Raw genomic sequence first — 26,456 nt, 5'->3', positions numbered from 1 at the left:
AGACTGTCAAGTTGACGAGTCTCCTCTGGCAGGCCATTCCACAATCTGGGAGCAGCAGAAGAGAAGGTCCTCTTGGTAACAGTTTTTAATCTGTTATGGATTGTACAGGAGAAGGCAATCCCGCAGGTAGCCTGGACCCAAACCATGTAGGGCTTTAAAGGTGATAACCAACACTTTATACTTTGCCCGGAAACTAATCGGCAACCAGTGAAGAGATTTTAAAACTGGGCATCAGGTGATGTAGACTACTTCTGTCTGGAGAGCCACTGTCAGAGTAGGCAATTCTTGGCTAGATGGACAAAGAAATTCTACTAATACATATTCATGTATCTCAAAGGATGTGTCGTCCTAGTTCAGTAGTTGTGAGATGAGCATTCTGACACCAGTGGGGATGTGGATCCCAATAATCTCCCCAAGGCTGTTATGGAATGCCACTTACACAGGTGGGTTTCTCTTGCTAGGTTAGGGTGCATGTGTGTATCCCCCAAAACATGATTAGAAAGGAATTTTAGTATATATGTCATTAATAAGAGAAAATCAAGCGCAAGATCAGAATGCTTAGTCATTTCTAAGCCTGAGTAAGGCGGTCTTTAACAGGTAACGTCCTGTTAGCATTTAAAAAGGTAGTTCACTAAATAATAATAATAATAATATTTCTTACCTGCCTCTCCATTTTGATCAAGGCGGGAAAAAACAGTAAATATAAAATATATAAAACTGAATTAAGAACATAATATACATTGTTAAAACATCCTAAAAACATTCTAAAAACATCCTAAAATTCCCCTGGATAGGCCTGCCGGAAGAGATCAGTCTTGATTGCTAATAGATTGTCAAATTGACAAGTCTCCTCCGGCAGGCCATTCCACAGTCTGGGGGCAGCAAAAGAGGAAGTCCTCTGGGTAACAGTTTTTAATCTGTTACGGATTGTACAGGAGAAGGCAATCCCGCAGGTAGCCTCGACCTAAACCATGTAGGGCTTTAAAGGTGATAACCAACACTTTATACTTTGCCCGGAAACTAACTGGCAGCCAGTGAAGAGATTTTAAAACTGGTGTAATGTGGTCACCCCTAGGTGTACCGGTGACCAGCCTGGCTGCCATATTTTGAACTACCGTAGTTGAAATTTCTTATGTGATTACATACTATTTACAGTTGTTTCATTTGCAGAGAGATATCCATGTATGACAGGGAATACCTGTATGTTGTTTTTCATTTCATATATTAATAGATCTTTTATTTTCATGTGTGTGATACAGGTCTAGTTGATATTTCAAAAGAAGCAGATTTTCAAGGGATCTATAGTGAAAACATGAATGAAAATCCAACTTATGACCCAAACAGCGTGGAGGAAAAGACATTCTTTATGCAGTTTGCGGACTATATATTACTTAAGATGACGTTTGCTACTACAGAGGTTGAGCAGTATGAAAATGTGTTCAGGTTTGATGCAGCGTACGACCTTTCTAATGCAATAAGAATGACTGAGGATCGCCTTGATACTTATTCATATCAGAGGCTGCAGCAGAGGCTAGTCCTTCAACAAAAACTTGTGAAGAAACACCTAGAAAAGAAAACAGAAATCCGGAAGAATGTAGCATATCTGAAAATAATGAGTTTCCTGATTCCATTTATTATCAGTTTAAAAAGAAAAAATAAAGTTCCAAATCTGAATCGGCTTCTTCAGCCATATTCAGGTAAGAGAACGATTCATCTGCATGTTGACAGATTGGGCAGTATCTAACACAACACCACCGCTAACGTAAATGATGTTGCATAAACTATCTCCAGTGCAACACCAATGTGCTTGCTATTTGGCAGGGGTGGGCAATTTGTGGCCCTCCAGGTGTTTTGACCTACAGCTCCAGTCATTCCTATTCACTACAGCCAGTGGTGAGAAGTTGTGGGAATTGTAGGCCAAAACAGCTGGAAGGCCACAAGTTGCCCTCTTCATCACAACAGTTAAAGCTGCAGGTGCCCTGCCCTCTTTTAAATCTGGTCACTCTAGTATAGCTCCTGCACTTTAACTGTTGTGATGAAGAGGGAATTTCACCAGGTTCTCCATATATTGGCACCTCGTGTGGCGCAGAGTGGTAAGCGGCAGTTACTGCAGCCGAAACTCTCCCCGCGGCCTGAGTTCGATCCCAGCGGAAGCTGGTTCTCTGGCAACCGGCTCAGGTCGACTCAGCCTTCCATCCTTCCGAGGTCGGTAAAATGAGTACCCAGCTAGCTGGGGGAAAGGTAACTGCGACTGGGGAAGGCAATGGCAAACCACCCCACTACAAAGTCTGCCAAGAAAACGTCAGCGAAAGCAGGTGTCCCTCTAGGAGTCATCAATGACTCAAGTGCTTGCACGAGAGGTTCCTTTCCTTTTTCTCCATATATACAAATGACACCTGCTGAAATTCCCTTTTCTATGCAATTGTTAAAGGTACAGGAGCCCTGTCCTCCTTTTCATATGGTCACCCTAGTTTACACTACCACCACATCATTTATGTTAGCTGTGGTGTCACATTGGATTCTGTCCATTGCTTATAAGCCATGAACTAAATCTAATGTGAATTTATGTCACACACAAAAATTAGGGCTAACATGGGCAATGGCCTCACTGAGCTGATAAACATGGTCTGTACCATTTCAGACTGCAGACAGAGGTGCACATGATTGCTCCTCCATACCATAAAACAAATGAGCAAACCCCTCCATATAGATAGCTCGCATGTCAAGGAGGAAGGACCCAGCCGAGACCTTTATTAGACATGCCAGTTTTCAGTATGGAGAGAATTTTAAATTAATAACAATTTGAATTAATCCACATAATTAAATTAGAACAGTGCCGGTTACCTCCCAGTACTAACTTAAAACCCCGTTTTTCCTTTATGTAGATGACAAAGTTAAAACTGAACGTGAATTGCCTCCAATTTTGCTTGGACCAGATTTTAAATGCCAGCATTTTACGTATGCCCAGAACCAGTATTTCCATCTCCATGGCGGCATTGAATTTGATGTTAGTACTCCTTCAGTTGAAGATGTCTCGGATGAGATCAAGGTACTGAGTCAGTATTTTTGAAATAATTTAGCTCGTACTTCTATATATTGCAGTAATAAAAGGATATTAAAGTTAAGCTGTGGTTAGAGGGTTCAAGGAGATGGCATGGAACACTCCCGCCAAAGGATGAGCTTCACAGCTTGGGAGTTCTCCTGGATCCACTGGAGGCTCACACAGCATCAGTGGCATGGTGAAGCTGTTTTAACAGGGGTGTTGTATGCTCCCTGTATGCTCCTTTGTAACCACAAGTATGGCTAGTTATTGTGATCATTTCTCCCTGAAGGCTGCTTATGAAGATATGTACACCTGTGCAGCAAATCATCTTGCACATTTGCTCGACCCAGATGCCCCATACAGAGAACATTACCCCATACCGATAATGGATTTTGATGGCAGGAGGTAAAGAACACGCAGAACGCTTTCTATTCAGTTGTCATGAAATGTACTAGAAAGTTTTCGAGATGTAATTCATGGCTGAGGCCCAACAGGTTCTCAAGGTACCCATCAACACTTAGGTATGTGCATTAGAAGCATGACCGTATGTAAAACAAGCTTGAATTAGAAGTTCGGGTTTTTAGATATACTAACAACGATGAATACACAGTTTATGATTGATGCTGAAGATGAATCAGGGAGAATGTTTAAATGAAACATTTTGGCCATGTTCTCTCTGTCTGCTCTCTATGGCAATTAAGGGAATGCAGTCTTGCACTGAGCAACTCATAGAGTTGTAATATTGTGGAGCTGGAAGGGACCACAAGGATCATCTAGTCCAACCCTTTGCAATGTGCAGGAAAACTAGTTAAAACACCCATGAGAGGTGGCTGCTCAGCCTCTTCTTAAAAACATCCAGAGATGGAGACAGATCTTACTATCAGGAAGTTTTTCCTTATATTTAATTGAAATCTAGGTAGCTGTAACTTAAAAACATTATTTTGGATCATAATTTCTGTGGCCATGGAAAATAGTTTTTGACCATCTTCCCTGTGGCACCCTTTTATGTACCTGAACACTGCTAACATGTCTCCCCTCAAGTCTTCTTTTCTCCAGACTGAACATCCCAAGTTCCTTCAGCCTGTCCTCAGAATGCCATCTGGCATAAAACACTGCACAGTCTCACTATGTTTTCTGTGCTGCCTGTTAGCTCTTTCTTCTATCAGGTACTTGATCTGTCAGGTGCTTGCTTTTTCTTTGCGTCATCTTTTATGCTTAGGTTCTAGGCTTGCAGGCTAGGGAAACTGGAGCATAAGTCATCTTCCAGTGCCCAGATGCTAGAACAATGTTAAAGTTATAGTTGAGCCAGTATAGTGTAGTGGTTAGTCTTGGTCTCAGATTAAGGAGACCCAGTTTCAAATTCCCACTCAGCCAAGAAGATCCCAAAATGATGGAACCATCACTCTCAGTTTAAAAACCAGGATTGTAGTGAGGATAAAATGGAGGTTGAGGAACCAAGATTCTGGAAGAAGTGTAGGATAAATGTAATGAAGCATAAGGATATTCCACGGTTCAGTTTAGATTATCAAAAACAGGCAGGTACAATTTGTGGTCCACCTTGCTGAATGTAATCCACCAGTCATATATTGTAGCTCAGTCTTCCCTAACCTAGTGCCCTCAAGATGTGTTGGACTACAACTCCCAGCATTCTTAGGCTGCTGTAGCCTGTCCGGTGCTTGGATCATCCATCCCCTCACTCCAATTTTGCCCTCCTAGGCAGAGAGCAAAAAGAGGTTTACCGTGCCCCTGGTACACTGCCATACATGGCTGGTGTGATGTGCTTGCCTCGAGGGGTCACAAGTTGTGCAGGCTCACGCTAAAGCCATTATGCGGTACAGACGTTTTATGGTATTCTGGTTTATGTTGTGTGTATTTTTCTCCCCCTGCACATTCCAGCTATTATGTCATCGGCATTGAACTTGAACCTTTTTACCAGCTTTTTAAGACCCATTGGTGGGGAGCCATAAATGAAGTAATAAGCACCCTTAAACCCAAACGGCTTCCATTAACTGATACGCAAGCAATGGAGCAATTCAAGAAACGATTTGGTTACAAGAAAGCTATTAAATGTAAGGTATGTTTTCTTGAAGGGACTGAATATTCTGAAAAGCAAAGCTGTAAGGTACAAGATTTATTTTTGTGAACCGCCCAGAGAGCTTCAGCTATTGGGCGGTATAAAAATGTAATAAATAAATTAATTAAATAAATAATAGTCTTATTGCTGAGACAGCGGTTTCGGTGCAAATCTGTTCATCTGCTAGTTATATGAATGCTTCATTCCAGAGGCTTGTTTTGGAAACACCTATATCTATCCTTTTATTGCAAATGGGATCGATTTCCTGTTTCTGACTTTTTCCTTACATCTCTGAGGAGCAGTTTCCAACTCTTTATTTCTCTATGCGTAATTATTGTGCTAAATTGGCAGCTGAATGTGTGAATTGGCTGGGTTGAAAAGCTTTGCGTTTGAGGTGACGTCAGGTGACATGCAATCTGCGGCAATTAGGGTGGCCAGATTGGGGTCGGCCTAAGATCTTCTACTGCCTAAGACAAAGGACCAGATGACGTCCCCTTCTTTTCCATGTACCGAAGGTGACCAGAGGGGTAGTTGAATCATCAAATCCAACACTGGCGATTTGGTAGGGGCTTCCATTACACCCAAGGGCAGCAGTCGACCTTATGGGGTGCAGGACAGGCTGTGTGGCACATGCTGCCCTAAGAGAGGTAGGGTGACCATTTAAAAAGGAGGACAGGGCTCCTGTATCTTTAACAGTTGTTTAGAAAAGGGAATTTCAGCAGGTGTCATTTGTATGCATGCAGCACCTGGTGAAATTCCCTCTTCGTCACAACAGCTAAAGCTGCAGGAGCCGTATCCCAGTGACTGGATACAAAAGAGGACAGAGCTCCTTCAGCTTTAACTGTTGTGACGAAGAGGGAATTTCACCAGGTGCTGCATGCATACAAATGACACCTGCTGAAATTCCCTCTGTGTCACAACTGTTAAAGATACAGGAGCCCTGTCCTCCTTTCCGTATGGTCACCCTAAGAGAGAAAAATGACTGAGAGGACTCAGGGAAAATGGCTAGGTGGTTGCCAGTGCTGCCCCCAGCACCTGCCGCCTGAGGAAGTTGCCTCACTCTGCCTAATGGTAGGGCTGCCCCCAGGGCAGGTGCAAAAGGACACAGGGCCCCTGCTGCACTTTTAATAGTTGTGTAGCAGAGGAAATTTCAGCAGTTGTACGTTTTCATGCAATTGACACATGGCAGATTTCCCTCTTTTACGCAAAGTGGCAGGAGCCCTGATCTCTTTCACATCTGCCCTTCCCCCTGCCTAGTGGCTATTCATCTGCGATGCCCCACTCACACACACGCCATCATTTGCTGCTGCAGGCATCAAGTGATGAATCTGCATTCAGGTTCCCCATCCTTCCATTCCTCTTATCGTCCCTGAGCAGCAGAAGCACTGTAGGGCCAGACCAGAGGCATTAAATGCATCTTTTCCTTTGGGCTGAAGCCCTCCCAAGGCGGCTCACAACAATAAAATACATAAATCTTTGCATTTAATGCACAGGTTCTTATAAAATGTGAATAGGATCAGATGGTGATAATGTGTGGAAGTGCAGCAGACACAGGGGGACTTTCCTCTTTCCTCCCCCTCATGTGGTCCTGTGGAAAATCCCTCCTCTGAAGCTTCTCTTTGCATTGGGAGGAAATTGCCATTTGGCACCAAAGCAAAAATGGCTTCAGGTTTTCCTCAGGTACTAGAAAGTCTTGACTAACCGACTGAGGTTTCTTCCACAGCTCACACACCAGAGGCCTTTAGTGATGCAGGCACTATATTGCTCTATCTCCCTTAAAATCAGCAGCGTCTGTCCCTATGACAAAGTCAAAGGCTGAAAAGAAAAGAACAGCCTGCTATTTATAGAATTAATGTGGAATGGACCACTTACCCCATTGTTTTTTTCTTTAATTTTATTTGTCAAGAAAAGAATTTCAGTCATAAGAGCACAAGAAAAACTCTGCTGGATGAGACCAAAGGCCTATAGTCCAGCATCCTCTTTCTGTGCCCTGTGTAATTAGAGTGGGATTCATTATTATTATTTTATTTATTTATTTATTTATTACCTTTATATACCGCCCAATAGCCGAAGCTCTCTGGGCGGTTCACAAAAATTAAAACCATAAAAAGCATAATAAAACAACCAACAGTCTAAAAACACAAATACAAAATACAATATAAAAAGCACAACCAGGATAAAACCACACAGCAGAAACTGATATAGGTTAAAATACGGAATTAAAACAGCAAAATTTACTGCAAAACAGTAAAAGAAAAATACTGAATAAGTAAAGCAAAATAAGAAAAAATATGCAAATTTCCACAATTTGCATAATCTATCGTGGTCTCAGAATTCAGTTTAACTTGACGTAGAATTTTTAGCAATTTTTGTCAGAGCACAGTATGCACAGACCCGAAGCAAATACCTATAATAAGCATAGATGGTGAGAACGAAATTCACTGTGTTCTGTTCTTTTCATTTTTCAATGTGCCTTGGACCCATGTGGTTTTAGAGCCTGTCATTTGGCATGAAATCTGCTGCCGAAAGAGGGTTGGCTGCCATCTTCCTCACCTTCTGTCGCAAGATGTCTATTTCCAGTCTCAATATGTCCGACGAATGTGGTTATGCTCTTATCCATCATGCGGCTATTTACAACCGCGTGGCGATTCTATGTCAGGTGGTTAAATCGCATCTCACGATCAATCAGAGGCGGACCATACCAGCTAGCCAAGGTGAGTCACGAACTCTCTGCTGAGAAGGGGTGAAGGTCACAACCATAGGCGTGCGCAGCTCGTTTCATTAGGGTGTGCACCTAAGGCCCCGATTGGAGCAGAGGAGGGGAAAGCACAGTATACCTTCCACCATGGCACAACTGCTACATTCCTGATGCAAGAGTAATAATATTTTTTTAAAAACGATTCCACACAGGTGCCGAGTTTCACATTTTAAACCCACTTAAAGTGCAATTCTCAGCATGGTCCAGCCAGCCACGCTGGCTAGGGGATCCTTGGAGTTGTAGGGGGTGTTTTCTGTCTAAACATGCATAGGATTGTGCCTTTAACTTATGTCACACTAAAGGAATAAAATAGAATTTCCCTCTGCTGCCCTGATGCTGAACACACTTACTTAAAAGTAAGCACCATTTTGTTATAGGAAGGGATGCACTAATTAAAATTTAAAATAAGTATCTGTCACCATGTACAGTCATCTGGAAGGAGAAGCCCTTTCTACTACGGTAGGAGGATCTGGAAGGAGAAACCCTTTCCACTTGTTCCTTTTCTTTATTACCCAAAGGCCTTTGCTCAAGTATCAGAGGGATCTAAATCGCTCATTCCCCAGGAGGTTATTTTCTATTCCATTTTTCTCTCTCTGAAATATATGAGGTACTTTACTGCTTTATAGTATTAGTCCTTCTCCAGCCCATTACCAACTTCTGAAACCTGTTCAACACATCCACTGCCTCTTTTGGGGTTCAATGAAAAGGAGGAATAGGGCTGGGTGCCGTGTGCATGTTGATGACATCTCACTCCCAATCTACTAGTGACCCCTCCCAGCGATTTTGTGTAGATGTATAATAGTGTGGGGAAAAGCATAGAATTGGTCAAGAGGGCAGGGCTCCTGCAGCTTTAACTGTTGTGATAAAGAGGGAATTTCACCAGGTGCTGCATGCTGAAATTCCCTTTTCAATACAACTGTTAAAAATACAGGAGCCCTTTTCCTCCTTTCCATATGGTCAGCCTATTTGTTTCGGACAAATTCATGTGAATTCTAGTACATTGACTAAGTCATACAATAAGGATTTTTTTATCATTAGAGCAAATAGGATGCTGCATACTGTAAGAAAAAAGAAGATGTAATAGCTAAATCATTATAAATATATTTTGTTTTAGGAAAACGTTTCCAGAAAACTGAGGCAAGGGCTGGTAAGTTATAAATAATCTGTTGCCCTCTTGAGTTTTTAAAAATCTACATTGTATGTTAGATAAAGCTGTGCTACTTTTAGGAGTAATGGGGACTATAATTTTAAGAGCAAAGCCCTACAGGTTCTATGCAGTATGAATCTTTGGTTACAGATTTCTACATGTTTAATGCAGTCCCCTACAAAGGTAGCTAGAGCGATTCATTTCATTTACTCTGAGTTAGTGAGAGCGTTAACCTTTACTTGCATGGGTGCAAAATCAAGCCCATTGTGGAGGAAATTGCTTCAGAAGTCATTAAGCTTGTTACAGTTTCATAAGCTTGCTGGAAGAATACTAGGCAGGCAGATTTGATGGGAGGAAATGTAGGTGGTGCTTTGCAAATGTACTAGGCAGGCAGATTTGATGGGAGGAAATGTAGGTGGTGCTTTGCACACACACAAATCTGCATAGGTGAAATCAGGATGTGACTAGATCTTTGGTGATTGCGAGATAAGTCATATTATAGTAAGAATTTATGTATATGCTTATAATATGTAACATGCTGGCATGTAAAGATCTCACCTGATACATGTTTGGTCTAAAAATCAATCTGTTTAATTTCAGGACTAATGGGTTTCTTCGGGAAGGATAGCCCTGGAGAAAAATGTGGTGAGTTGCAAATAAACCCAGCGTTACCTTCTTTAATTGTGACCGAGACCCATTCAATTATTGCTGGCTGGGGCTTGCGGGGAACTGTAGGGGTGTTTTTTTCTGCCTTAACATGCATAGGATTGTGCCCTAAGGGTCTTGAAAACATTGCCCCAATCCAAATAAAGTTAATCATAACTTTGAAAGCGATGGGACTTAGCTGCAAGTAATTTGTTCCACTGATTTCTAAGAAATGTAGTCAGGACAATATCTGATGACTCTCAACGTTCCTTGGTATTCCATCTGACTGCTATTTATCTTCCACTAAGCTATAAATAGGTACCTGAGAAAATCCACAACCATCATGCATAAAAGCAGTGATGAACGAATTTGTAAAAATACATTATATCTTGATGTGCACAGAGATCAACTCTTTGGGATACTCTTGTCTAATAAAAGTTTCCTTTCTCATTTTCTTCTTTCAGTAGAAAACATTGACCATAACCCAGCTCATGTCCCATTTATTCCAATTAAGTCTCCCATTGAAACCAAAGGGACTTAAATATGTTTAACTCTGGCTGGACCCTACCCAAAGATTTTATTTTGGTATCAGTTTCCCAGGCACCGGAATCCATCTCTGCAGTGGCGATTTAACTGCATAAGTTCCATTGGCCTGATGGAGCAGGACAGATTTTATTTTTATTTATTTATTATTTATTTATTTATTACATTTATATCCCACCTTTTTCCCCGCAAGGAACCCAAGGCGGCATACATAAACCTCCTCTCCGTTTTTATCCTCACAACAACAACCCTGTGAGGTAGGTTGGGCTGAGAGTTTGTGACTGGCCCAAAGTCACCCAGTGGGTTTCCATGGCCGAATGGGGACTAGAACCCGGATCTCCCAACTCCCAGTCCGACACCTTAGCCACTACACCACACTGGTGTTTCTGAATAATATATTTAACAACATAAAATTTCATAAAGCTGCAGGAATTACATTAGCATTAGAATTACATAAGAATTTCATTAGCATTCATGTAAAAGAGGGATTTTGCTTCTTTTTTGTTATTAACCGATGTAGGTAATTTGTAATGTTTACCATTCTTTGTACATTCAGCTGCAGTTTTTCTCGTGTCAAAGGCCATAATAGTAAAATATACACTATTGAAGTAATAATATAAATATTAATTCTGTGAACAGAGTGGTGTAGAAAGAGCACTGGTCTGAAACATGCAAACTATTCAAATGTGTGGAGGATTTGCCTGAGATTTTGCAGATTAAAGTGCAAGTCTGCATAGCTAATCCTATTGCATCTTGTTATCTGCCAGCTTTCGGCCCAACTGCTTTGCATCTAGCGGCTCAGTGTGGTTCTCTTGAATCACTTCATTTCCTCCTGGCTTTAAAAGCAGACTACCGACTGCCCGATGAACGAGGATGGATGCCTGTACATTTTGCTGCCTTCTATGACAACACTGCCTGTCTCATAATTCTCTATCGGAAAAACCCAGAATTGATAGAAGCTGAAACACGATCTGAGTGAGTAAGCAGAAGATTGTATAGGAAGCCACGTGACATCGGGGGGCAAGGGCAATATTGTGGCTCCATTGCCTCTTTTGCCTATTACATTCATGGGATGCTCACGTGTTGAATTAATGGGTGAAGAAGAGTGGGAGCAGACAGTTCAGGCCTCTGCCAGGGTTGTGGGCAGCCGTAAATGACTCCAAACGTTTCTCTACACAAGGCTTTTAACCTGTGATTGATATTGGCTATTCATGGATGTTTGTGGGTCCTTTACATGACATCGTCAACCTCCAGGGACTCTCCGGTGCTTTGTGAACATTTCCGCGGCTTTATATATAACATGGATAATGAGCTGCTTAAAAATGGCAGTTTGAATCTCAGTGTGTAATGATGGAGTTTTACTACAACAGCAGATATACCACAGCACCAACTAGTGGCTGTATAATGAAACATATAGAACTTGCAGATAAAGGAAATCTCCCTAGAGGTGGTGGAGGGGAGGAAAGTACAATTAAAGGGGCGATCTTATTCCCAGAAAGAATCTGGAAGCAGAAGCCCTAGTAATGTTGTGGGATAGAAAGCCTGGTGTAGAGAAGCCCTAAACCTGTGGTGCATTTGACAGTTCAGGTTACCCGAAGAGAGGAGAAGCTAAAATGCAGCAGACTAGGGTAGAAGGCCAGGGTCTTATTACTTGTAACCCCGACCAATTCAAAGACTTCCTTCTGCCTGCCAATTTAAGGGTTTCAAACATTATTGTTAGGGCTGTAGCTCAGTAGCAGAATGCATTTGCAGGCCAAAGGTCCCAGATTCAATTCCTGGCTCCTCCAGGTAGGACTGGGGAAAACTTCTGTCTCAAAGTCCCTTAAAGAACCACTGTCAGTCAGTGTTGACAACACTGACCATCCACCTGACTCAAAATAAAGCACCTTCTTATCTTCTGAAGGCTGTGATATGTTGCATACCACATTCCCTTCTGGACCTAAGGGAGCTGCGAGATTTGCATATCCAGGATATGATAACGAACTAGACTTGGTTCCAGCTTCAGGATCCTGATTCATAGGAACACAGGATGCTACCTTAGGAGCAGCCCATGGATCTATTTAGCCCAGTATTGTTGACACTGACTGGCAGCAATGGCTCTCCAGGTTTTCATGTAGAAATTTTTCCAGCCCTACTGGAGATGCCGGGGATTGAACCTGGAACCTTCTGCATGCAAAGTAGGTGCTCTACCACCAAGCCATGACTCCTCCCCAGGTTGAAACCCTGGAATCCCTGCCAATCAATAATCTAATCAATTAGAGCAAAATAATCCGGTCAATTAGAGCAATCAATTATTTTACGTTAAGCCCACAATCCTATACAAATGTACCAAGGTGTATATTCAATGGGGTTTACTTATGACTAGACTGTAAGGCCATGGCTAGATGGGGCGATATCCCAGGATCGTCCCTATGCATCCACATGATGCACAGGGGATCCCAGGAGCAGGGATGAATGATCCCTCCCTTTCCTTGGGATATGGCCCTACCCTTTCATCCTGACTTTTCCCGCAATGATCCCGAGATCAGCGGGACTTGTAGCCGACTGTCCCAGTTTCATCCCGGCTCCTCGCAAGTAACTTCAGGACCTCCATGCCCATCGGGGGTGGGGTGGGGTGGAAAATCTCACTTTTTTGCAGGAGCGTTCCAGTGCTCTTTTTCGATTAAAAGAAAACCAAAATGGTGGCTACAACATCCTCTTCCTCCCAGGACATTGTGCGCCGCATGTAGACTGAGGGGGAGGATCTCGCAATCATCATATCGTGACATCTTTCCCCTCCACCCCCCTCATCTAGCCATGGCCTAAGTTTCATCTAGGCTTCCACTAACAGGCATCATCATCATCATCATCGAAATCAACTGCATTTTCTTCATCTTATTGAGTTTTTGCTTTGTTTTGCTTTTCAATGACCATATTTCCACCCCCTCCCTCTCTTGCAGGTGTCACTCCACCCCACTTTTGCTTGCTGCCACATCTGGGGCATTAGATACCATCCAGTACTTGTTTTCTATTGAAGCCAACTGGTTGAAAAAAGACAGCGAAGGAAATAATATCATTCACTTGGCAGTGCTGAACTTTCACACCGAAGTTCTGAAGCATCTCATTGAATTACATCATCCTGATCTCCCAGTTTGGAAAACACTTGTTGGTAGGCATGTGAATTCTCTTTCCAGTAAAATGGTTCTGACTGACTCACTAAATTCTTTCAGTCCAGGATGTGTGCGCCCCAGGACTATAAGATGGGCCTGTTCAGACAACACACTAAGCCATGGTTAGGCCGCTAAACCTTTTGTAGCAAATGGTTAGTGAGCACGTTTAAACTGGTTATGTATCCACCATGGTTTGGAACGGTTCACACAACACACTAAGTTATGGTTTACATTACACACCAAGCCATAAGGTTAGCTCAAAATGCTTAACCACAATGGCTTAGCATGTCACCTGAACAAGGTTGAGGTGTGCATCCCATATCCCATAAGCCATACTCATATTCCCACAGAGAGACTGCCCACTCCCTAGTGATGACTAAGGTCCCTTTTTGACATTGTCTTTCCTGAGGGCAAGGTGATGGAGGCAGGTGTGGAGAGAAGTAGCAGCAGCTGAAGAGGGCACTGGAAGTAGCTATGCTGCAGCAGCTACGATTCCACAAAGGTAGAGTCATTCAGAAGGGATCCTGAGTTACCACTTGGTGGCAGCACAGGACTGTGCAGCCCAAGGGGAGAAATTTTTTTGGCAAGCTAGATGCTTTCTATGAAACCACTAATTACTTGATCAGAGGCAGGGTGTGGGGGTAAATTTTGAAGTGACAATCCCCTCAGCTGCGCCCCATAGCTACACAGAAGCTTAGTATCCTGGTAATGAGAAGTAATAGCCCCGTTCTATTCTGCCTTAGTAAGTTCGGAGTGCTGTATCCATTTTAAGAAAGACGGTGACAAACTGGAGAGTGTTTGGAAAAGAGCAGCCAGTATGGTGAGGGTTCTGGAAACCAAGCCCTATGAGGAATGATTGAAAGAGTTGGACATGTTTAATGTGGAGAAGAGAAAATGAAGGGGATATATGATACCAGTCTTCAGATATCTGAAAGGGTATCTGTTGCTCCAGAGGGCAGGATTGGAACCAATGGTTGGAAATTGCAGGAAAGCAAATTTGGGTTGAACGTTAGGAGAAACTTCCTAACAGTAAGGGCTGCTCAGCAGTGGAACAGACTGCCCTGGGAGGTGGTGGGTTCTCTTTCACTAGAGGTCTTTCAGCAGAGCCTGGATGGTGCCCTGAAAGAGATGCTGTAGCAGCATCGTGCGCTGAAGAGCCTGGATGGAGCAGGGGGTTGGACTAGATGATCTCCCAGGTGCCTTCCAGCTCCATGAATTAAGAGGTGTATCCCTAACAGGTTAAGGTAAATTCAAGTCATCCAAAAGCAAAACATCTGGTATACATACAAACCAAGACTCCTGATTACTAGAACAATCTGAAAATTGCAGTTTAACATCTTATTGTAAATTCAGGCATCAATTTTACCCTTTCATAGAGATCCTCATTCCCAACACAGTGTACAGCTAAATTACATGTTGATGTGGGGGGATTCCATTGCCTCCTCCAATTTGTATTTGGGGAAGGAGGACACTTCTAGTTGCCCAAGGAATGTATATGTAAGTGTGCAGAATTCAAGCTTAATTTACTAGTAGCTATTAAGAGAACTGAATGCATTCAATATCTTTTGTTCATCATTTATTTATTTGTTACATTTATATACCGCCCCATAGCCGAAGCTCTCTGGGCTCTTCACAAAAGTTAAAAACAGTGAACATTAAAAAGAAATATACAAAATTTTAATCCATCAAAAACATAAAAACAACAGTACAAAAACTATTTGTCACTTACAATGAAAAATGGAACTATGAACTGGAGTTACTGCACAATATATATCCTGGGGTAGAATCTTTTTGGCACAACTAGCAAATGTCTTCAGATTGCTTTTTTAAATCCTCAACAGGTATGTTGGATTGTGGTGCCTATAAGAGGAAAGAAATGGCAATAAGGTGTTTGGAAGTACTGTGTCTTGCCAAAGATGACTATTGGCAGTGCATTTTGGAAGCAGGTGAGATAAGCAGAACATGTGTGCAAGATATTTTCATTTGTCTGTGCCTTGATGGTGTAGGTTTTCATATACTTTATTGCAGATCACTTACTAATGCCAGTATGAAATCTTAATCAAGAATAAGGAAAAGCAATGCAAGAGATGAATAGAATTCTTATGGTATATGTTTAGCTATCTATATTATAAGGATGCATGAGACAATGACCCAATTTGGACAATCAAACAACCCATGGTTAACAAACCATGAGTTGTCTATGGCCCCATTCAGAAGACACCTTAAACCATGGCTTTAACAACAGTGGTTAAGCCAGAAAGCCAGGCCGTGTTCAGAAGACACCTTAAACCATGGCTTTAACCATGGTGAATAAAGCAAAATACCTTATTCACCATGGTTAAAGCTCTGCTTTAAGGTGTCTTCTGAACATTGCCTGGCTTTCTGGCTTAACCACCATGGTTAAAGCCATGGTTTAAGTGTCTTCTGAATGGGCCCATCAAGTACGTGTTTAACAAGCATGCTGGTTCTGGCACACTTGCCTGCTTCCACTTTCAATTAACAACCCAGGAACACCCCTTTCCTGGGTTGTTTCAGAACATCTAAACCTGAAACTCTGAGTTATTTCAGGATTATCCACAACCCAGAATTAACCCAACAATTGTCTGTGAGCAGTGAGGAAAAAGCAACCTGTGGGCTGTATGCAACAGTGTAATTCCAGAGACGAAATTGGAAGTCTGCTGTCCCCCTGTGGTCCTTAAAATCTGCTCCAGAGATCTAGGAACGCCTCCAGCAGATTTTCCAGCAGCACAGAGAGCTGCAAGGCAGAGCAGAATGGGAGAAAGTCCCATCATGCTAGCAGACATCTGCTAGTACAATATTGGATCTAACCCTGTACCAGGATTGCTGGAGGAGGGGGGGTGGAGAGAAGGCTCTCCACCCTCCAGAGATCCTCACACAGATCACTCTTTCCCCACTACTGCTAACCACGAAGAAAGAGCCGTCTGTACCAGGATCACGGTGAGGTGTGCACGCAATGAAGACATTTGATAGAAATAAATAACTTACCATTCTTGGACAAATAGCATTGCGAGGTCCTTTACGAGAAAAGGCTATTTGAAGCTGTTGGTTTATGCATGTTATTTCTGTCAATGATGTTTGCTTGAACCCCAACAAGAACCTTTGTTTTTCTGCACTAATTGTCAAGTCCATGAATTTGGCACTAACTTTTGCACCTATAGTGTAAACCTGTGCTATTGTTTCTACAATTCATCCACTGATGAAAGAGCTGTTGTTCTCAAAACTTCATGCTATAATAAATAATAGCACCGTATAGTATAGTATAGTATAGTATAGTATAGTATAGTATAGTATAGTATAGTATAGTACAGTGGTCTTCAACTGGTGGGTCGCAACCCAAAAGTGGGTTGTAAGATTAGTCCAGATCTATCATGGGAAAGCTGTTGCTGCCATGTTGGGCAGTTGTAAGTCCGACTGGGAGTCTGACTTGGGTCTCTGGTCTGGACCAGTTAAAGACCATTGGTATAGTATATTGTTAATCATTGCCATCATCATCACCATCAGACTGGGTATCAAAGGAGAGACATACATTGCTTGGTGTTTCCACCAGCAAAAGACACAGGAGACTTTTCATCTTGTTTCTCCTGACGGTTGTAAACAGAACAGCAAGCCGAACTCTAGTGCTTGCATAGCTGATGTTTGCCAATGCCCACATAATCAAGGCTGACCTAAGGCATTTTGCTACCTGAACCAGAACCTAAACAACATCCCCTACCCTACCCAGCTCCAGACCCAGTACTTTTAAAAGACTTGCTGCACCATTCAGACCCAAATTCCTGCCTTTACCTATCCTACATCACCACCACCACCATTGGGCTGGCCCTGCGCAAGTGTAAGGTGACTGTATGGAAAGGAGGACAGGGCTCCTGTATCTTTAACCGTTGTATAGAAAAGGGAATTTCAGTAGGTGTCATTTGTCTGCATGCAGCACCTGGTGAAATCCCTTCTTCATCGCAACAGATAAAGCTGCAGGAGCTATACTAGAGTGTCCTAATACAGAAGAGGGCAGTGCTCCTGCAGTTTTAACTGTTGTGATGAAGAGGGAATTTCAGCAGGTGCGGCATGCAGACAAATGACACCTGCTGAAATTCCCTTTTCTGTACAACTGTTAAAGATACAGGAGCTCTGTCCCATCTTTCCATATGATCACCCTACACAAGTGGTACCCTGGCCTTCAGAGAGCACTGCACCTTTTTGTTTTGCTCAGTTATCCAGGAGCTCTTAACAGCTTCAGCTTCTGTGACCTTTTGAGCTCCATCACACCTGAACGTTTGTCCTTGTATTATCCCCCTCTGTTTACTTAGCATTTGAAAACCTTACGTTTCATTCATCTTCACACCTCTCCTTGGAATTGCTGTTTCCCCCCACCCCGCAGATCTCATTTGTTCCTCCCCTTACAATCTATTGGTTGTCCACAAGGACACCTCACCCTCGCACGCCCCCTCCTTTTCATCAGCAATGCCGCCCGCCCTCAGAACATCGGATTGAGTACAATGGGATAAAAATACACGTAGAGAGTTGAACGCATTGCTGGAAAAACTATTCTTTCCCCACACTTGGAAACCTCGCAAAAAGGGAGGGAAGAGGTGAGATCAGGGCAGGGCAGGACATGGACGGCGTCATCTGAGTCCTTTGTATGCAACGCACCATGACAGCAGGCTATAACGCTGGTGTGATGGAGCTCTTTATCCAGCGCCCCCTCCTCTCCCCCCCCCCACAACATGCACACTCCCTCCTGTGGTCTTTTAAGCAGTTGGAAATCTGAAGCGATTCACAGAATGTTGTGTTTGCAAAAGAAACTAATTGGGCCCTTGGTTTTGTGCTGCACTGCAGGTACTATACCTTCATTAATCAACTTGTTAAAAAGCGGCTCCCTCAAGGTGGAGTGCCTCACTGTGGGAGTGCTGAGTAACATCTCAACTCACAACTCGATTGCTAGAGCCTTTGTCGAAGCCGGAGGCATTTCAGTGCTCATTAAGCTCTTGGCCACGGATGAACCTGAGCTGCTATCACGCTGTGCTGTCCTTTTGTATGATATTGCCCAGCTGGATGATAATCAGACCACAATCGCTGAACTGGCAAGTCTAATCCAGAAAAAAAAAGCGCTCTGTTTTCCTGCTTCCCTTCCCTCCCCCTGTAAAAATGGGGCAGAATAAAAAGAAATGGTGTGCACATTTACATGATGTGGGCAGGCAAGTCCTTGCTACGATAGAGGCCCTTATAGTGTGCATGGATTTTGCCACTCCTGTATTCCATACAGGCCCAGCACTGCAAACTTAGCACTGCTGCCCCATTCACCATAATTAACAAGGTCGGAGCTATTGGAATAAGCTGCAGGCATTTGTTAAATGATCCACTGTATGGAGTGGGGCGGGACTGGTTGAAAAGCTACTAAGGGTGCAATCCTATGCATGTTTAGACAGAGAGAGAAAAGAAGTCCTACAGTGCCCAGCCAGCCATGCTGCCTGAGGAATGCTGGGAGTTGTTGCACTCATTTCTGTCTAAATATGCATAGGATTGCACCCTAAGTGGTTCATACATGTAGGGAGTTGGGGTGCTGGTTTGGGTTTCATTTTACCTACTTATTTTGCCTGCTTTAGTTGTAACAAGAAGATGGCTGTTGATATTAAGGAAAGGTCCTGTTTAAAGCTTGTAATTGTCTTCTGTCTCAAATGTGGTCAGAGAAAGCTTACTCTGCAGTAGGATTGATTTGATTTGATTTATTACATTTATATACCGCCCCATAGTCGAAGCTCTCTGGGCGGTTTACAAAAAGCTCACAGTAGGAGCCAGCCCTAGGAATGTATATTCTCTCTGTGTTTGTGTGTGTGTGCAAGCAGTAGAGTGCAACAAATCTTAATTGTGGTTAAGGTTAATATTAATAACCAGAATTATCCTTGACTGGGGATCTGAAACCTACTTCTAGTCACAATTTTAGATCTGGACTTAGAGCATTTCTACCCGAGGCTGTTAATCGGCTCTTTCTTCTTTCGGTTTCGTGGCCAAATTGAGATCAGAATTGAGATTTTGTGAACCGCCCAGAGAGCTCCGGCTATTGGGTGGTATAGAAATGTAATAAATAAATAAATAAATAAAAATCTCAACACTACACAAGGAGCATTTCTTTCCCTGCTTTCCCACTACATAACCTCTAGGTGGCACTGTGGTGTAGCAAAATAATGCGAATAGCGCAGTGCTTCCTTTCACTTTCACAATTAAATGTCCCATGTTCCCTGTGCTAAAACAAAAGTGCTGAAGTGACATTGGAGGTTCATAATGTTATCTAAGGAACTGTAAACAGCCATGAGCAGGGAATGATAAGTGCATGATAAATGCCTCATGTAGAAAAGCCCTAAAAGGAAATACTGGTTAACCATAACTGTGGTTAACAGTAAACTGATGTACTACGTAACTGTGGTGAAGGAGAGGGGGAGGAGTGTGTGTTCTCAACAGTGGCTCCCGATTGTCCCATCATGGTTAACAGCATCAGAATTAGGGATGTAGGAAGGGCCAGTGCTACCATTAAGCCAACTAGGCAAACCTCAGAGGGGCACAGTACTGCCTTTTAAGGGTCACAGTTTTATACAAATTAGCTGTTTTAAGAAAAAACATAATAAATAGAAAAAATAATAGTTCATAAGGTGTCCATATGAAAAGGAGGACAGAATTCCTGTATCTTTAACAGTTGCATAGAAAAGGGAATTTCATCAGGTGTCATTTGTATGCATGCAGCTCCTGGTGAAATTCCCTCTTCATCACAATAGTTAAAGCTGCACTAGCTATACTAGAGTGACCACATACAAAAGAATGCAGGGCTCCTGCAGCTTTAACGATTGTGATGAAGAGGGAATTTCACATGACACCTGTTGAAATTCCCTTTTCTATACAACTGTTAAAGATACAGGAGCCCTGTCCTCCTTTCCATATGGTCACCTTAATAGTTATTATTTATTTATTTATTTATTTATTTATTTATTTATTTATTTATATAGCACCAGCAATGTACATGGTGCTGTACAGAGTAAAACAGTAAATAGCAAGACCCAACTCTTCTTGAACAGCTGAATTGGTTTATAATTTTTTTTGCGGGTGTGTGTGTTTGCAAGTAGCTCGCGTTGCCTAGGGCGCAAAATCATCTGGCACCAGCCCTTGATGTAGGATTTTGTTAAATCCGTTCCGTCTCTGTTTCGTGGACTGTCAGGGGGTCTTTCATTTTGTTGTCCACTGGTTGATGGAATCTGATTTTTGAGTTCTGCTCAGAACCCTCCTGCTGGTGCAAAGCAGGGGGAGACAATCTTTGCTGATTCCTACACACACACTGCCGTCCACTATGTCCCCCAAAAAATCTGCTCTCAAGGATCGGTGGACCCTCTGGAAGAGTGGGGCGGCAGCGTTGGGGTGCAGAGATCACCTCCTCCCCCATTCAGCCAGCAGGAAATCTCTGCTGGATCAAAAGCCTCCTGTGGATGGAAGGAGCACTTCCATCCACAGGAGGCTTTTGCTGAATCCAACTCATTGCCAACTGTTTGCCACTTCATGAGTGGTGCTGTTTTTCCCCACTGCTACTCATAGATGTATATTTTCTATTTACAGGGTGGCATTCCTGCTCTGGTTAATCTGTTGGAGTATGACATAGAACAACTGCTGGTGAATGTAATAAACTGCATCCGAGTATTGTGCATTAACAACAGTGATAACCAATTAAAAGTGAAAGAAAGTATGGGCATTGAACCTATAGTTCATTTCTTACAGTCAGAGTCAGGTAAAAAAAATAGAGGAAAATAAATAGAAGCGTTTACTCAATACCACTGGCTTTTCATGGTTATAATCAATCATGGTGATTAGTATACATATTTTCCTTATTTTGTGGAGATGCGTTTTATACAGTTGATTGAGTTGAGTCGCATGTTGTACTATCTTGCTTTGAATCAAGCCGTTACACTGAACATTTTGCAGCACTCAGAGGACATTGCTCCAGCCGGTGCAATTCCCCAGAATTTGGGCAGATTTGAGAGAATCCATGCAAAGAATGTCTTTTTACTATTTCCAATTGATACATGTAAATGTGTATTTAATTAGAAACAGTCAGAAAGGCAGTCAGAGAGGGGCATATCTGGATAGCAGAACAGTCACACACATGAGTTATTGGTAATGGTATAATGCTAAATAGCTAAGGTCAAAGCCCAGAAGAGTCACTAAGCAATTAACAATTTGGTAAGATACAAACAATTTATTTATTTGTTGGCAGAGGGGGAGGGATTTTTATAGGTTAAGTCCAACATTGGACTAGTGGGGTTGGAGGGGGATTTGTAGACCATTTTACCCAGACCCCTGCTTGATACAGGAAATCCAGAGCTAGAACAATGATAGGGTGACCATATGAAAAGGAGGACAGGGCTCCTGTATCTTTAACAGTAATGTAGAAAAGGGAATTTCAGCAAGTGTCAATTGAAGAGGATGAAATTCCCTTTTCATCACAACAGTTAAAGCTGCAGAAGCCCTGCCCTTTTTTGTATCTGGTCACTCTACTATAGCTAGTGTAGCTTTAACTGTTGTGATGAAGAGGGCTGAAATTCTTACATTACTGTTAAAGATACAGGAGCCCTGTCCTCCTTTTCATATGGTCACCCTAGATAATATCAGTGACTAGGTTGGTTTGGGTGTAATGCTAGGCCAGAGGTGCTGAACCTCTTTCAGCTCAAGGGCCAAATTCAATTTCAGAGAAGCTCACGGAAGCTGCATTCCAGTGGTGGGCAGGGCAAAAGCGACAGGGCCAAAATACCAGCATAATTTAGCTGGGCCTGTTCACGCTAAACCATGGTTAGACCACTAAACCTTTGGCAGCAAATGGTTAGTGAGCATGTTTAAACTGTGGTTATGTAACCACCATGGTTAGGAATGGTTCACACGACGCACACTGAGCTTCATCCTGCTTCCCTCGGATTATCCCCGTAGCACTAAGTTTTCGCGGTTGTTGTTTTTTGCTACCGGGCGGCAGCGATCCTTTGCATACCAGGAAGTGAGTTTAAGGGGGAAATGTAAAAAAATCATAAAAAATCAACGGATGACCCAATTCAATTCAAATTTGGTATACTTAAAGCTCTCCCTAATATCTATTACTGTGCCAATTTTGGTGTCTTTATTTATTTATTTATTTATTTATAACATTTTTATACCACCCAATAGCTGAAGCTCTCTGGGCGGTTCACAAAATTTAAAACCATTAGGAACATAATAAAACATCTAACAAGCTAAAAACCCAAATACAAAATACAATATAAATGCTTTATCTTTAAAACATTTCTTTAAAATTCTGTTCCAGCACCCCAGCGGCGGCTCGGAAGATACGCTAAAAAAGTAGGGGCTAAATACATCAAATCTTTTTGCTTTATTGCACAATTAAAGTAGGATGCATGGGAGTACTTCACAATCAAAGCAGATTATAAGGTGGAAAACTTCTGAGTCCTTTGCATGCAATTCGCAGTGATTGCACAATATAACGCTGGTGTGATAAAGCTCTAAGTTATGGCTCACGTGACACTAAGCCATAATCTTTAGCTCAAAATTGTTTAACCACCATGGCTTATCATGTCATCTGAACAGTAGATTAGATGAAGGAAATAAATTATTTTCAAACTATATAGGTATACTAGCAAATTACTATTATGTGATGTATTTAAGGCTGCCATTAGGGGGACATTGATCAACTCATCATACAGAGAGAAGTCAGGGTTATTCTTAAAACAATTACAGATTTAATTAAAACAAGTTTGTGGATAGAACAGAAAGTAGATGTAGATGATGATGATGATGACGACGAATGTGGCTTTTTTTCATACTTTTCTGCCTAAAGATGTGTTACTGGCAGTAGCTTCAGCAGCAATTGCAGAACTTGCTCGTGGCAATCTGAAGATGCAGAATGCCTTTGCTGAAGCACAAGTCATTGGTCCTCTGGTTGAAATTCTCAGAGGAAGGAAAATTAGTGTCCAGGTGAAAGGAGCAATGGCGATTGAGGCACTCTGCGAAGGGAACACTTATATCCAGATGAGATTTCTAGCAAAGTCCGTGACGAAATTCCTTTTAAAGCTCCTGAAGGCAAGTATTTGTCTCATCTTCTCCGGGATGTGTTACATATTTATGTAATAGTGGAGTAGGCTGTTACTTGGCAGCACTGGAGAACTTAATAGCTTGATCCTAAGCATATTTACTGTGAAGCAAATTCAGTGGACCCTACTCACTAGTAGGGTTGCTTAGGATTGCAAGCCCACCTTTATTGCTTGGACATGTAAACTTGGAAGTACAGCTCGGAAACATTTTTTGGTCCAATTTGCAGGCCTTTCACCTGAAAGTTAAGGAACAAGGTGCTGTGACACTCTGGGCCCTGGCAGGGCAAACCTTGAAGCAGCAAAAATTCATGGCAGAACAGATTGGATACAACCTTATTATAGATATGCTCCTATCACCCTCTGATAGAATGCAGTGTGTTGGTAAGTAACTTATAAAAAAAAGACACTGCAAACCAGTGGCAGCTCCAAGTTCTGGAGGGCCCTTGGGCAAGACGACCTCGGTGGGCCTGTCCTTCAGCAAGTCTACCTTCTCACCAGCATTGTCATCAGCATTGCTATTGTGCCCCATTCTCTTTTTCATTATGACTACCACTTGCTTGCTTGCTTGCCAGACAGAGATCTAATGAGCAAACAGGCAGTAGCATCTTCTGTTCCTTCTTCTCACCATCATTGTCTGGGGCCAGAGATGGAGGGCGAACAAGTGGGTCACAAGGATAAATAAGAAGAGCAACTCCAGGGGGGCTCTAGAAGAATTGGAAGGGGCCTATAAGGCCATCACGTCCAACCCCCGACTCAATGCAGGAATCCACCTTAAAGCATCCTTGACAGATGGCTTTCCAGCTGCTCCTTGAATGTGGGAGAGTCCACGATCTCCCTAGGTAACTGGTTCCATTGTCATACTGCTCTAACAGTCAGGAAGTTTTTCCTGATGGCCAGTCAGACTCTGGCTTCCTGTAACTTGAGGCCATTATTCCATGACAGTGGCCCCCAGACATATCCACCCTTGCCACCGGCCCTTGCAGGATCTACACAACTGCTTTAAAATTGTTTATAACAGTAGTGACAACTTTTGAGGCCCAGGACACACTCCATGTACAGTTTTCAAAGTGTCATATCCTGCTTGGTGTAGATCTGCTGTCTGCTGCAAATGAACAAACAAAAAAAAAAACCCTGATGGTTCTTAAAAGAGCTATATTACTTTGGTTGTTTTGGAAGGAGGTGAAGCCGTCATCGCTCTTAGCAAGGACAGCGAAATTCACCAGAATCAAATATGTGAAGGGAACGGAATTGCGCCTTTGGTCCGGCTGTTAAGGAGTGGAAGGATAGCAGAAGGCACACTTCTGAGTGTCATCAAAGCCTTGGGGACCATGTGTATTGGTTTGTAGTATCTTTTCTGTTGCCCTATGGTTAAAAACTTTTAAAAAGGGTTCTGAGTCAGAACAATGAAAAGAGTGCTGGAAGCAATATTGTTAAATAGAGGATTAGTCCATGTCCATTAACTACCCCCACCCCCGCTGGGGGACTTGTCAAAAAACATTCTTGTCACATAGGGTGACCATATGAAAAGGAGGAGAGGGCTCCTGTACTTTTAACAGTTGCATAGAAAAGGGAATTTCAGCAGGTGTCATTTGTATATATGGAGAACCTGGGGAAATACCCTTTTCATCACAACAGTTAAAGTGCAGGACGGAGCTATACTAGAGTGAGCAGGTTTAAAAGAGGGCAGGGCACCTGTAGCTTTAACTGTTGTGATAAAGAGGGAATTTCACCAGGTTCTCCATATATACAAATGACACCTGCTGAAATTCCCTTTTCAATACAACTGTTAAAGATACAGGAGCACCTGTCCTCCTTTTCATATGGTCACCGTATTTTTGTCTGTAGAATAGGCCTACATAGTTTGCAATCTGCAAAGCCAAACACAGCCCATGAGTGCTGAGTAAACCTCACGGTTTTGCTGACAGCCTGTCTTTGCAAGTGCGAAGCAGATGGGTTGGCCAAGAACCTGGCAGGCCATAAATTGCGGCTACTGAGCTGCATTTGGCCCAGTAAAAGGTGCAGAAGTAAGATTGTATTTAGCTCTGACAATAGCCTGAATGTTGATGCCCACCTGGAGTTGGTATTAACTAATGCCTTGGGGATTGTAAAACACAAGTAAAGCAGGTGTAGAGGATTTTGGCAATTGTTGCTTGGATTCTCTAGCACAGGGGGAAGCAACCTTTTGGGCCTGTGGGCACATCTAGCAATTTGAGGAAACCATCCTAGACACAACCATAACATGGCTGCTAGGGTGACCATATGAAAAGGAGGACAAGGCTCCTGTATCTTTGACAGTTGCATAGAAAAGGGAAGTTCAGCAGGTGCCATTTGTATATATGGAGGATCTGGTGAAATTCCCTCTTCATCACCACAGTTAGAGCTGCAGGAGCTATACTAGAGTGACCAGATTTAAAAGAGGGCAGGGCACCTGCAGCTTTCACTGTTGTGATGAAGAGGAAATTTCACCAGGTTCCCCCATATATACAAATGACACCTGCTGAAATGTCCTTTTCAATACAACTGTTAAAGATACAGGAGCCCTGTCCTCCTTTTCATATGGTCAGCCTAATGGCTGCTATGGGTGGGTGCACCTAGTTAGAAATAACCTGCTAAGGGGCATTCATGGGAAATTAAGATGGTAGCAAATTTGATAGGGATTTATGTCAAGCTACCCTGAATTAGTGGTAGTAGTTCAGAGCATTTCCTTGTGTAACAATAAAGAACACAGAGAATAGTTACCATGAGGCAGTTTGCTTGTGTTGCGTTACATTTCTGCTCTGTACTTTTGTTTGTTTGTATCCCTTATATATGGTTTGTTGGACTTTACAGGTGAAGCTAGTATAAGCAACCCTATCAGTCAAGAGAATGTAGTGGATGAAGGGGCCTTGCCAGTACTGGTTCATTTACTTAAAACTCATTGTTCTCTTCAGGTAAAGGTAGGTTTTAAGTGTTCGTCCTACAGACCTAAAACAT

General features: G+C 42.5%; 1 protein-coding gene across 1 annotated transcript in view; it reads left to right on the top strand.

The window, feature by feature from the left end:
• The window catches only part of ANKAR (ankyrin and armadillo repeat containing), a 54,580-nt gene that overhangs the window by 1,309 nt on the left and 26,815 nt on the right, over positions 1-26,456 (top strand). Inside the window, exons 2-15 of the mRNA XM_063118579.1 lie at positions 1,260-1,697; positions 2,886-3,049; positions 3,333-3,448; positions 4,940-5,117; positions 7,612-7,831; positions 10,978-11,185; positions 13,150-13,358; positions 15,201-15,305; positions 18,211-18,455; positions 20,971-21,139; positions 23,231-23,472; positions 23,711-23,864; positions 24,660-24,821; positions 26,313-26,419. Of these exons, the coding sequence (XP_062974649.1) occupies positions 1,260-1,697; positions 2,886-3,049; positions 3,333-3,448; positions 4,940-5,117; positions 7,612-7,831; positions 10,978-11,185; positions 13,150-13,358; positions 15,201-15,305; positions 18,211-18,455; positions 20,971-21,139; positions 23,231-23,472; positions 23,711-23,864; positions 24,660-24,821; positions 26,313-26,419 (2,717 nt within the window). The remainder of the gene's footprint in view (positions 1-1,259; positions 1,698-2,885; positions 3,050-3,332; positions 3,449-4,939; positions 5,118-7,611; positions 7,832-10,977; positions 11,186-13,149; positions 13,359-15,200; positions 15,306-18,210; positions 18,456-20,970; positions 21,140-23,230; positions 23,473-23,710; positions 23,865-24,659; positions 24,822-26,312; positions 26,420-26,456) is intronic.

This window comes from Elgaria multicarinata, chromosome 2 (assembly GCF_023053635.1).
Source record: "Elgaria multicarinata webbii isolate HBS135686 ecotype San Diego chromosome 2, rElgMul1.1.pri, whole genome shotgun sequence".
Taxonomy (NCBI): domain Eukaryota; kingdom Metazoa; phylum Chordata; class Lepidosauria; order Squamata; family Anguidae; genus Elgaria; species Elgaria multicarinata.
Note: the sequence above shows the minus strand (reverse complement) of the source record. Positions and strands in the feature narration are given on the sequence as shown.